Source organism: Ylistrum balloti, unplaced genomic scaffold (genome assembly GCF_031769215.1).
Source record: "Ylistrum balloti isolate Yb309-2 unplaced genomic scaffold, AGI_CSIRO_Ybal_v1 Utg370122, whole genome shotgun sequence".
NCBI classification, from domain to species: domain Eukaryota; kingdom Metazoa; phylum Mollusca; class Bivalvia; order Pectinida; family Pectinidae; genus Ylistrum; species Ylistrum balloti.
In genome coordinates, this window is record NW_026782138.1 from 226,670 (window position 1) to 239,730 (window position 13,061).

The 13,061-nt window shown below is 39.2% G+C and overlaps 1 protein-coding gene across 1 annotated transcript in view; it reads right to left on the reverse strand.

The window, feature by feature from the left end:
• Positions 1-542: 542 nt before the first annotated feature.
• LOC132550390 (metabotropic glutamate receptor 5-like) overlaps positions 543-13,061 on the reverse strand; it is a 92,224-nt gene continuing 79,705 nt past the window's right edge. Inside the window, exon 8 of the mRNA XM_060214452.1 lies at positions 543-2,473. Within this exon, the coding sequence (XP_060070435.1) occupies positions 1,057-2,473 (1,417 nt within the window). The 3' untranslated portion in view covers positions 543-1,056. The remainder of the gene's footprint in view (positions 2,474-13,061) is intronic.

Here is a 13,061-nt window from a genome sequence, read left to right on the forward strand (position 1 = left end):
AAAACACATGTGATCTGAGACTGTTTGGCGCTCATATTTCCGGAGATTATTTAACATCTTACCCAGATCAGTTCCAAAAACGTAATGAAACTTAATCGTTCAGTCCCAAACGTGTAATAAAATATGAGAAGACAAAATGACGGATTAAGACATTCAAAGGAACTCAATGACTAGACGGTATTCTAGAAGCGTTTTGTTATCTATAAAACGTCATCAAGATGGCGGTTTTTGATCAATTAATATTCATCTATAACAGTTTACGTTATTCTGTTATAATGATATTGTTTTTAATGTGCAACTTAATATATACAACATTGGTATGTTTTAATGTATCACATGTTGTTTCAGTGTCAAGCTGATCGTGAGAATGAGATTTCTCTTAACATTTCAAAACGTTTCAATAGCAAGCTCTAGTGCGAGAAAAATACAAGAGAAAAATAAAGGAGAGAAAAAAAAAGAAAATACCACAAATGGAATAATACTTTCAGCACAAAATAGTTCTAAAATCAGATATTGAAAAGGAAATAAATTTTAATGGCACATTGAAATTTATCACGACAACAAACGGTATCGTCCACTACATACAAACAGGGAAGGGTTTTATTGGTTCTTTCAATCATTCACTTCGACCAATACTTATACTCATGTAGACAATTGTTCATCGAGATCGATAGGATAAACCTGTTGTTCTAGTTAAAGAAAAGATCATTTATACTGATAGAACGGAAGGGTTATTATACATGTGTTTTCAGTAAAGCTATTTGTCACATTCAACTCCTTGTCATCTTCAGTATCTTCGTCCTTGCCACGTTAGGATTTTTCTTAAATCCAGTAAATCAAGCTTACATCTGTTTTGCGATAAGACGAGCTTGAGTTTGTTTAAATGTCTGATTTGCCAAGATTACTCATGACATTTTTTCAATCACATCTTAAAATAATTCATTTCTACCAGAAAATAATTCCTCAGATAAATACACGATTCAAAATTTCTATATAAAAACACTGTTAGTTTCTGCCAAAGTGAGAAATGGGAAATGTTGAACAATACAAAATGTTTCATACGTCGCTTGATTGTACGGAAGACATATCTAAATCAACGCCGTGACTTTTTAGATAAGAATGAAATGATATCATCGAAACCTCTTCCTCCTCCAGCTGACTTAGCCCTGTAGACATGGTACTATCAGGAGACGGGGAGGTAGCGCTACTGCTGGGTCCGTAGGAGTTCAGACTAGGCGCCCCTAAAGGGATCTGGGTAAAGGCACTAGTAGGAACACGCTTCTCTGGTGGCAATCTGATGAAATCTGTCTTAATGTCTGGGGTGAGTCTACTGTCTCTGACACAGTCGACATGGGAAAAATAAACAGGAGAGGAATTGGAAACATCTAATGAATGCCGTTCTAGCAGTGGCTCATTAGCCTCGGTCCGTGATTGGTCACATTTCGGAGATGGCCGACGGTTGGGTGTAGTGTTCCGTCTTTGTGACATTGGAACAACTGTTTCTGGGTCACTGATCTTAATGAGGGCACTGTTGTCACTATGACGACGTCCGTAAAGGGAACTTTCGTCCGGTTTCAACTGGTATGCAGACCCTGAAGGTGCAGATACAGTTGCCGTTAAGAAAGGTCCATTTGTTAAACGTGGTTGCAATACTGGATCGATTGAGCCTCTAAGTGGTTTAGGGCTGGGATGAAGAAACGCATTAGCGCTACATTCAAAATGATGATCATGTTTGGAATGTGCATTGTCGTGTAGTGTACTATATGGGCTAGTACTTTTTACTCGAGGTGGCACGTCCTGTCTTTGATAATCCGACATGACGCTATGACCGTACGGTTCCAATGTGGCTACTAGGCTATTTCCGTAACATTTGTCTGGTGTTCCACTGTCATTAAGAAGAGGACTCTTGTCGCCGTGAATAGGGGATGTCTTGTACATCCCACGTCTTTCGTGTGCATTATTGGGTGGAAGAGACAGAAATATTTCATCACTGTTTATGGAACTGTCAGAACCACATCGATGAGCTCCTTCAGAATTTCTTCCAGTTGATGCTCGACTTCTGAGTGAACTTCCGGCCCTTTCGCTACGAGAGCGTGCTAGGTATTCTTCAAACATTACATTGTCAGTCTGACATTGTGAATCTTGTTTCTTGTTATTTCCGCTCGCAGCGACGCAAGACTTTCGCCTATCGCTGCCATGGCTGTGCGATTCCTCCTTGGAACTGATGGTGCTCAGCCTGTCATCCGCGTCCTCCGACGGAGAACGGTCCTTAGTGGTCCAAGGAAATTTCTGATTGGAGTTTGAATTAGAATTAGTGGCCTGCACATGCGTAGAATTCTGTCGATTTAGGCGGATGTTCGGCGGTAATGACATGCTTTGATGGCGGACGAGGCTATCCTTTTGTTTCTGACGGTTCTTTCCAAACAACGAACGGCGTCGATAGGCATTCTTACCCTCTATCACTTTCTTATCTCTGCAAAGACAAAAAAAAAGGAAATCCTGTGTAATAAGTATGCAAACATGTCTTTGATATAGCCGTAAAAGTCAAACTATCAAAACAACAATGACTGCATTAGAGACATGACAGAGGTTTTCATATTTACGTAAACTTAAATTTCACCATACAAGCATTTAGATTATTCTCAATTACATTTTGACATTTACCGTTCAGATGAAATTCTAGATTATTAGTACCATGACCATACCAGCTCTCATTATCATGCTTCTGGGAAAGAAAAAAGCAACTGAGACTGAAAATTATTATGACATGTTGTTATCACAAGGCTGTAGATAGTAACTACTGTTAATAAATAAATGTTGAAACAGACACTATTTTCGATGTTCTTCGATCCAATGCACCAGGGACTTATGATAACAGAAATATTTTACCATATATGGATATTTTTATTTCAGTCTCTTGGTGATATTGAAACCTACGCGTCTTCTGTTTTAATTTAGATGTACATCTTCTGTATATGCTTCGGTTCTGAAATATATAGCTGGGTATGAATCTACTGTCAATGTTTGCGCCGAAGGCCATACGTCATTGGCCGTTAGCCGTGTTGTTATGCAGTTTTTGCACAGTGGAAAACATTAGCGCTTCTAGTGTTTCTCACGGCCATGATCATACCGGTACGTGTCCGCGGGAAACGACATTTTTCTTTATCTTTTTCATCTTAATGGAAAACATGTCTATGTCTTTTTTTTTTATCTGTGTTTAGAATAATTAATTACGTCATACATGGGATGGATATGGATACAGACAGAATACATTAGAGTGTTCCTTGGAGTCTCACTCAAACTTATCACTAATTCGTCTGTTTTGTGTTATGCAACACTCCAGCGATTTTCCTACGTACACTAAAATTTTCATTTTTCTGAAGTGCTTTCGTCTCTTTTATTAAAAGAAACAAACAAAAATACAGAAATGGTCATATTTCGTAGCGAGCTGCTTTTGTTGTATTTAAACCAGTTTTCTGTCGATAGCCGTGCTATAGAGATGCTAAGATAAATTTATTTTAGTTTTGTCAAGCTATCACACGGTTATGAGGGTAATAGCACATTGTTTTATGTTAAGCCCTGACGCTCAGCTATTTTTCTCGAGATGAGGCTGAAGATATTTGAACGGGAAGCCATCGGGAAATATCTTCAGCCACAGGACTGTCTAGCATTTTATTATATTGATAATTTGTAATAGATTATTAAATTGGGGATGTGATATTTTCTGTTCTTCCTGAACATTTTTTTCTAAATTTTGCCTGTGACATAACTTCAGTTTTGAATTTGCATTCTGTTTCCTGCCGAGATGTTCGAGATTCTCAGCATTATGTAGTATAACGACTGATTTATCCATCTATTTTGAACGAGAGGAGACCTTCGGGTGCATACATCTATGTGATAGCACTCCTATCTCGAGTTATTTCCGTTTTATAAAAAGAGAGAGTTCACGGTCATATCACAACTTTCCTCATCACCTCGGAAACAACGGTAAACCGTCCTTAAATGCATACATACAGATATTGATAGGATGTTAGAAAATATAAAACAAAACAAATTCCTAAATGTTCTGTAGGAAACGTATGTTTTGCAATTAAGACGTGTTCAGTATTTTTTATCCTTTTAATGACAAAGCTTAAATCATAAAGGAACGAAAGGCAGCCCATTTCTGTCATCCAGTTGTTTTACAGTGCAATTCGCATTATAAGCGACATACAGGCACAATTTACGTCGTCTTGTCGAGATAATCATTATGAGATGTCAAGTCAAATTACCACTGATGTTAAACAAATCAAATGTGGTATGAAATAACGGAGAATCGCGTGTACGTATAAAGAGGATTATTCACGTAAAGAATATGAAATATTACATTTGTATTTGTAAACGTATGTGGCCTTCTTTTATATTAACAAATCAAAGAAGTAAGAAAAATGAACATCTCCTTGAATGAGGTTGGGTGGGTGGGTGGGGGTGGGGGGTGAAAGCTACCATTGGATGAAAAAACCTAACACAGATTATTATATGGAGCCGTGTTCCCGGGAGACTACAAGCCAGACCTCATTCACAACTTAATGCAAGACCTCCTATTACTTGGGAGGAATTAGAATCAGGCCATCCTTTAGTTCCCTTGATAGGAATATTGGCGATTCCATCTACTATCAATCGCATAACACAATTACGGAAATGACAAGGAAAATTTATCTTGTCTTCCGGAGGCAAGATTAAAACATCGGAATATTTCGACAGAAAAATTACTCACGATTTCTAGCGAGTAATTACACTATCTTGTACGGGAGATACACAACTGGTTCTAATTACATATTATCAACATTAGGGGCCGAAGACTAGTAATTTACTTGTGAAAATGGACGTGATTTCTCAACAATTTCAATATAAAAAATGGAACTTAAAACAATCGCTAGAAGACATTCAATTAAAGAATGCCTGCCGTGGGGACAGAGATATTAGTCTACTCGGGAATACCCCGCGACTCATGACAAGGTGACAGACCCAGACAACCTATTATTAAATGTAACCAAACCCATTATATTTTGTGTCACTGGTAGGAAATTAAACTCACGCGCGCTTTGGCGGATCCGGAAACATACCGACTACTATACAGAACGACTGACGGTACAGAAACCCGTCGGTGTTTCAATTTGTTTCACTCTACTTTAAATTACAGACTCGATAAAATTGTTACTAGATTACTTTGGTTGCAAATGAAATTAATAGACACTCAATGAAAATTACATACTAACATTTTTGTTATCAATAGAGAGGGTCCCGGGAATTTTCGTCCCGGGTATTTTCGTCCAGAGAATTTTCGTACTACTATTATATAGTAGTACTATAGAATAAGTTGTGTGTGTATAAGGTGTATATGGTTTTTAGACCTTCCAGAAGACGATGTTGTTTTAGTTAATTATTAAAGATTGTTAACATGATCAATGTGTTGTATTGTTTTTATTACGCGTTTGTGAGGAGGTCTCACCAGCTCTGGTTTAACTGACCAATGAAATTTATGAGGAGATATTGAGTTGAGTTGATTTTAAGTATGGCACTCAATCGCTTCCGAACCATAATCTCGTTCATCGTGAATGATGGCAGATCAAGATTTGTGTATTGTGTGCAACCAACGAGTCCGACCTAGACAATATGGCATCACTTGCGATATATGTGATAGTTGGCTTCACCGAACCTGCCAGACTGGTAAGTTGCACTTTTTTAAGTGTGTGTATATATCATAACTTGAATATTTTTTTGAATTATTGTATTGATATTTTAATAAGTTCTTTTAATTTTTTTATATGTTAAATTATTATTGTATTCCATTAACTGTATAAATAAACTGTATAACTGTATAGTTTGAATAGGTATTATTATATATATATATTATAGTATTAGTTATATATGTTTTTCATTACTTTTATAATTAAGTAATACAACTTTCATAAAGTGATATCTTATTGTCTTATTTTATTAACTATTAACTATTGAATTAAACTGTATAATTTATTTAAATCCAGTCATACAATAAAGGTTTATTAATTTTCGTGTAACTAAAATTAAACTAGATATAATGACAGATATATGTATATCACTTTATTTGCAGATTTTTCATTAGCTGACTACAGGGCTGCGGTAAAGAACCGGACAGAGCTGCACTTTGTATGCACCACTTGTTTAGCACAAGAAGTATGCGATGAGCCCATGGATGTTGTTCCACCATCCGCCGATATACCGCCACCACCACCACCCGCCGATATACCGCCACACCACCACTACTGCCACCACCACCACCACAATCACCTGCCGATATACCGCCACCACCACCACCACCCGCCGATATACCGCCACCACCACCACTACTGCCACCACCACCACCACAATCACCTGCCGATATACCGCCACCACCACCACCACCCGCCGATATACCGCCACCACCACCTGCCGATATACCGCCACCACAATCACCTGCCGATATACCGCCACCATCACCACCTGCCGATATACCACCACCACCATCACCTGCCGATATACCGCCACCACCACCACCTGCCGATATACAGCCACCACCCCAACCAATGGACATAGATGATTCATTCAACCTGCCCGACAGGAACAGGCCAGAGGACCGAAAATCCTCTTGAGCAGTAAGTAATTGTTTCTGAGTTAATGAAAATCTTTTTTTTAATAATCCGTATGATACATCTTTCATGAATTTCAACATTATAACATTTTCGTTATTTCATTTTGTTTATATCCAGATCTTTCTATGTACATGGTTATCCAGCATCAGACAGCATCTTGATCAGCCAACTACCTACGAGGTTCTCCCTACTGGTACAACACGTGGAAAGCCCCTTCTAGTGTCGAGTCAAGGGTATACCTATACTGTGAAGGTAAGACAAAATAATAAACACAATATCAAGGTACCAAGCACCATTTTATAAAATTGGATAAGTATTAGGGATGTCTATTCGTTAAAAATTGGTAATCATTTTATTAAAAGAAACTTCCACTGGTAATATGATACAAATAACGTATAAATATTTTTTAATTTTTCATTTTTTAATTTTTTTTCAGAGAGCCAACCAGTCTTCAACAATTTGGACATGCAGCCTCCGTTCGAAGAAACTGCACTTCTACGCGTCGGTGAATCAGGTACACCAGACCTCCAACCGCGGTTTGCAGACACACGTCCATCCACCTGATGCAAAGAAGCCAGCCAAGGCCAAGATAACCATGATGGTACGTGAATGTATGTAATTTGTTTTAGTATTTGTTTCATATGTATATCTTTTCTTTCAGGCCAAAAATCGATAGTATAGTATGTTACATGCATCTTTAATTATAGTGCATAGAAGTAAGAATATCTATTTATTTTTCAGGCCAAGAACATCGCCAGAGACAACCTATTCCGGCCAGCAATGGATATAGTGGAATCGGCCATTTTGGACGAACTGGACGCAGAGCATCGTTTTCTTGCACCCAAGCGCAGCAACCTTAAGAGAGTATTCAACCTCGACAGAGCCAGTTCCAGACCAGATGAGCACTCCAGTACAGATATCGTTGTAAGTTCATGTAAAAAAAAAGTTTATTTACAGGACTATGTATTTATTTAGCAGGTTAATATGGCAGTTAATGTGCATTATTTTTTTGCTATAATTTAATTTGTATTTTTTAAACTTTTATTTGCAGTTAAACCGGGAATTCCTGCAGTGCGACGACTTCATTCTAGCAGACATCACTACCGACGATGGGCAGAGACATCTCATCTTCGCATCAGCATTCCAACTTAGGATTCTTCGCCAGGCCCGACAGTGGTACATGGACGGAATGTTTAAGGTATGAAACAATGACTGGTTACATGAAAAATAAGTTTCTTTCTGTTTCAGGCTGTTAGCTTATTTTTGTGTTAATTATATACGTTTTATATTTTGTGTTGTTAATTGTTAATGTTGATTTGCTTCAGGCTGTACCAGGTGTCTTCGTTGGAACTGGACAGTTGTTTTCCATCCATGCCTTCGTCAGCATCAACGGTGAGAAGAAATAGTATCCTCTCGTCTTCGCCTTCATGTCCAGACGCCAGAAAATTGCCTCGAACGAAAATTCTTCGGTACGAAAATTCCCAACACCATAGAGAGAGAGAGAGAGAGAGAGAGAGAGAGAGGGGGGGGAGAGAGAGAGAGAGGGGGAGGGAGAGAGAGAGAGAGAGAGCAAATCGATCTAATATTAAAGACAACAGCCAACATGATGATGTTTATCTATTTTCTTCACAGGCCTCTAAACAATAATACAACGTTCAGTTGCTAATTATATTCTCTAAAGACATGAACCTTCATTATCTAGATACATCCTGTTATTTATCTATTTTCAGCAAACGCGTTTAAAAAATACACCGTAAATACAGTTGGCTTGATATGACCGAAACGTCATCAATAGTTCTCTTAGATCAACGGACATGTGTGTGTATCCAGAACAATTTGCGAACTTTATCACAAGAAAATCACATCATAGTCATGTTGAAAACGAAATAATATCCAATAGGAAATGGTGGAATCTGAAGATAAGTCAACCACAAAAATGTGAATGAGACTGGCTATCGACAGCTTCTATCAAAGTTAAAAACGAAACATTTCTGTTACATCGGAACAGTTCACGAAACATTGAGAAATTTATTTTAACTGAAAGTGATGCCGTGTGTCGACACGAAATAGTCCATGCTCTTTACATCACACTATCACGACAGTGCACGTTAGTCAACAGTCCACTTTCACATCGGTGTACCTTTTTCTACATCTCTCTTTCACAACAATGAAAATTAGTCTGCATTCCACTTTCACAACAATGCACGTTTGTCCACATTCATAACGGCGCTGTTTAGTCCACACTCCACTTTCACAACGGCACACGCATGTCCACACTCTACTATCACAACAGTTCACGTTAGTCCATACTCCACTATCACAACAGTTCACGTTAGTCCACACTCTACTATCACAACAGTTCACGTTAGTCCACACTCCACTATCACAACAGTTCACGTTAGTCCACACTCCACTATCACAACAGTTCACGTTAGTCCACACTCCACTATCACAACAATTCACGTTAGTCCACCCTTTACTGTCACAACAACTCTCGTTAGTCCACACTCCACTATCACAACAGTTCACGTTAGTCCACACTCCACTATCACAACAGTTCACGTTAGTCCACACTCCACTATCACAACAATTCACGTTAGTCCACACTCCACTATCACAACAGTTCACGTTAGTCCACACTCCACTATCACAACAGTTCACGATAGTCCACACTCCACTATCACAACGATTCACGTTAGTCCACCCTTTACTGTCACAACAACTCTCGTTAGTCCACACTCCACTATCACAACAGTTCACGTTAGTCCACACTCCACTATCACAACAGTTCACGTTAGTCCACACTCCACTATCACAACAATTCACGTTAGTCCACCTATTACTGTCACAACAACTCTCGTTAGTCCACACTCCACTATCACAACAGTTCACGTTAGTCCACACTCCACTATCACAACAACTCGCGGTAGTCCACACTCCACTATCACAACAGTTCACGTTAGTCCACAATCCACTATCACAACAGTTCACGTTAGTCCACACTCCACTATCACAACAGTTCACGTTAGTCCACACTCCACTATCACAACAATTCACGTTAGTCCACCCTTTACTGTTACAACAACTCTCATTAGTCCACACTCCACTATCACAACAACTCGCGGTAGTCCACACTCCACTATCACAACAGTTCACGTTAGTCCACACTCCACTATCACAACAGTTCACGTTAGTCCACACTCCACTATCACAACAACTCACGTTAGTCCACACTCCACTATCACAACAGTTCACGTTAGTCCACACTCCACTATCACAACAGTTCACGTTAGTCCACACTCCACTATCACAACAGTTCACGTTAGTCCACACTCCACTATCACAACAACTCTCGTTAGTCCACACTCCACTATCACAACAGTTCACGATAGTCCACACTCCACTATCACAACAGTTCACGTTAGTCCACACTCCACTATCACAACAACTCTCGTTAGTCCACACTCCACTATCACAACAGTTCACGTTAGTCCACACTCCACTATCACAACAGTTCACGTTAGTCCACACTCCACTATCACAACAACTCACGTTAGTCCACACTCCACTATCACAACAGTTCACGTTAGTCCACACTCTAATATCACAACAGTTCACGTTAGTCCACACTCCACTATCACAACAACTCGCGGTAGTCCACACTCCACTATCACAACAACTCACGTTAGTCCACACTCCACTATCACAACAACTCTCGTTAGTCCACACTCCACTATCACAACAGTTCACGTTAGTCCACACTCCACTATCACAACTCTTGTTAGTCCACACTCCACTATCACAACAGTTCACGTTAGTCCACACTCCACTATCACAACAATTCACGTTAGTCCACCCTTTACTGTCACAACAACTCTCGTTAGTCCACACTCCACTATCACAACAGTTCACGTTAGTCCACACTCCACTATCACAACAGTTCACGTTAGTCCACACTCCAATATCACAACAGTTCACGTTAGTCCACACTCCACTATCACAACAGTTCACGTTAGTCCACACTCCACTATCACAACAGTTCCAGTTAGTCCACACTCTACTATCACAACAACTCGCGGTAGTCCACACTCCACTATCACAACAACTCTCGTTAGTCCACACTCCACTATCACAACAGTATGTTAGTCCACTCTCCACTATCACAACAGTTCACGTTAGTCCACACTCATTTATCACAACAATTCACTCCACTATGACAACTGTTCACACTTTTCCAAACAGGAAATACATCAGTCCTCGTTAGTCACCACAACATTATAAAAATAGCCCAATTATATATTGATAACGTTTTTGCAGCCATTAAAAATGTTATTATTTTAATGGCATGCCACATAATGTTTAGCATATTGTGAGAATAGGCAGTCAGACAATGTTGAAGTGAACACCTCATGTCAGATCAAACACCTAATCGTCAGAACCACATCTGTACAAACGAACCGGCGTGTTCCTGAGAAGACGAGACGAAGCGGGGACGACGGTATCAGGAGAGGACAAATTAGTTATCACTAGATGATTGGTACCAAAGGACAACAGAGTGCAGCAGCCATATCCCTCCATCCAATTATACTGGTGTTGAAATAAAACCGTCACGCACACTATCATCTCTTATGATATACGGCGATGACGTAAATATTTTTTGTCATAAATCTTCGGCCATTATTGACTTTTGCTACCACCGACAGGCAGCATGTCGAATGGCTGTAGTCTGGCCTATTGCAATATCTCCTATTTGTGTTGTTTTTTTTAACTCTAGTAATTAGTCAGAACACGCCAGTGCTCGCATGAGACAAGGATGGTTACACAAATCAGAAAGTAGTGTAGTATGAATATGCAGTGACGACTCAATCTCGTATAATTATTTGAGCTCGCTGGTGACGCTTTTCACCTATGCGTTCAGGGTTCGATTCCTAGAACAAATCTGAAAAGGTATATGCTCGTCTGTTCGATCACATAGGTTCCCCTCCACGGTGATTTATTACTCAACTAGATAATTACATGTCACAATATTTCTTAAGACATTTATGAAAAAAACATCAATGTTTTCACCCCAATCGATGAAACAAATTATTTATCATGAAGGAAAGCATACCTTTTATCAATTAATCCACGTTTTCTGCTGCTATCATGTGGCTAATGCTAAGAAATCGGTCACAAGCTATGCTGATAAGAAAAACGGGCTTTTAACATTGAAATCAAATTCGAATAAATAGCAAATTTACAGAACAGTAAAAGTGTTCATATATGTAGAGAGATCTAGAACTCGGGGTAAATAAGGGAGTCTAGGGGTGCTACACTTGTCTGTATGAGAAACTGGAGGACAAGCAACTTAGCCAATTGTTCGTTGAGTATTGTAAAGATCTTTCATTTGATTACATTAATACTCTATGTAGTGTATCATAGTATATTATCTAACCCGTCGTAGACATGATTCCAAGTTTTGATTGGTGAAAACACCAATTTACAGATTAATCGGGGAACGTCAATCTTCATTCAGTCCAGCCGTCCACACTAGTAGAACGCGGTCGTAATCAAATAGAGATTGACCACGAAGTAATGAGCGTATAAGTGGGATTCACTGGCGCGTGCAGTCATTCTATACAGATACGTCACATAATCAGCCGGAATTGAAGACTAATGTCTCAGTTTTGAGCTCAGTTCTGTTCTGTTGGTTATGCTCGTCGGAGAACGTATCATTATCGGGAATTCGGACGGGTCTAGGATCCAGCGACGATTTCCAACGTGTCAGCCATTTTCTTGATTGACGTTTCTTCCCATATACATAGCAATTAATGGTGGCCGACACGATTAGAATAAGCTTGAACGGTGAGCCAAAAGTCCACTTTTTTCATTTGTTTGTCGGTTTTCGGTCTCCACTCACTGTTATATCTTTACCTTATTTCGCTATTCTGCGTCTTTTGTATTTTCATGTTTTGCTGCCGTTCATTTTCAAAATTCCCATCTATCTCTTTGTCACTTGGGGTTTTTTTTAGTGGACAAACAATGCGGAAAAAATAATCTATTACGATATTATATTTATCTAGTCTATCAATTGACGAGATAGCAATTTAGGCAACATGAAAAGCATAACCAGGCAGAGACACCTGACAGGAATCGAACCAGGGTCCCAAGTATGAAAATGCGCGGCTCTACCAACGCTTAACACTAACTTCATTTGAGTCCTAAAGGATGATGATTGCAGGTAGGCATGCAGCCCTTGCGTTTACCTTTATTTCAGAAAACGAAACTGCAAAATCTTAACATTGTTTGTAGATAGGAGATGATGTGTTTCACCTGCTTAAAAAGGAAATGTATTAAACAAGTATTCTTTGTATATTTGGATCTATTTTCAACAATTACAACTGATAAATATGTTCGATGCCCTCAAAGCGT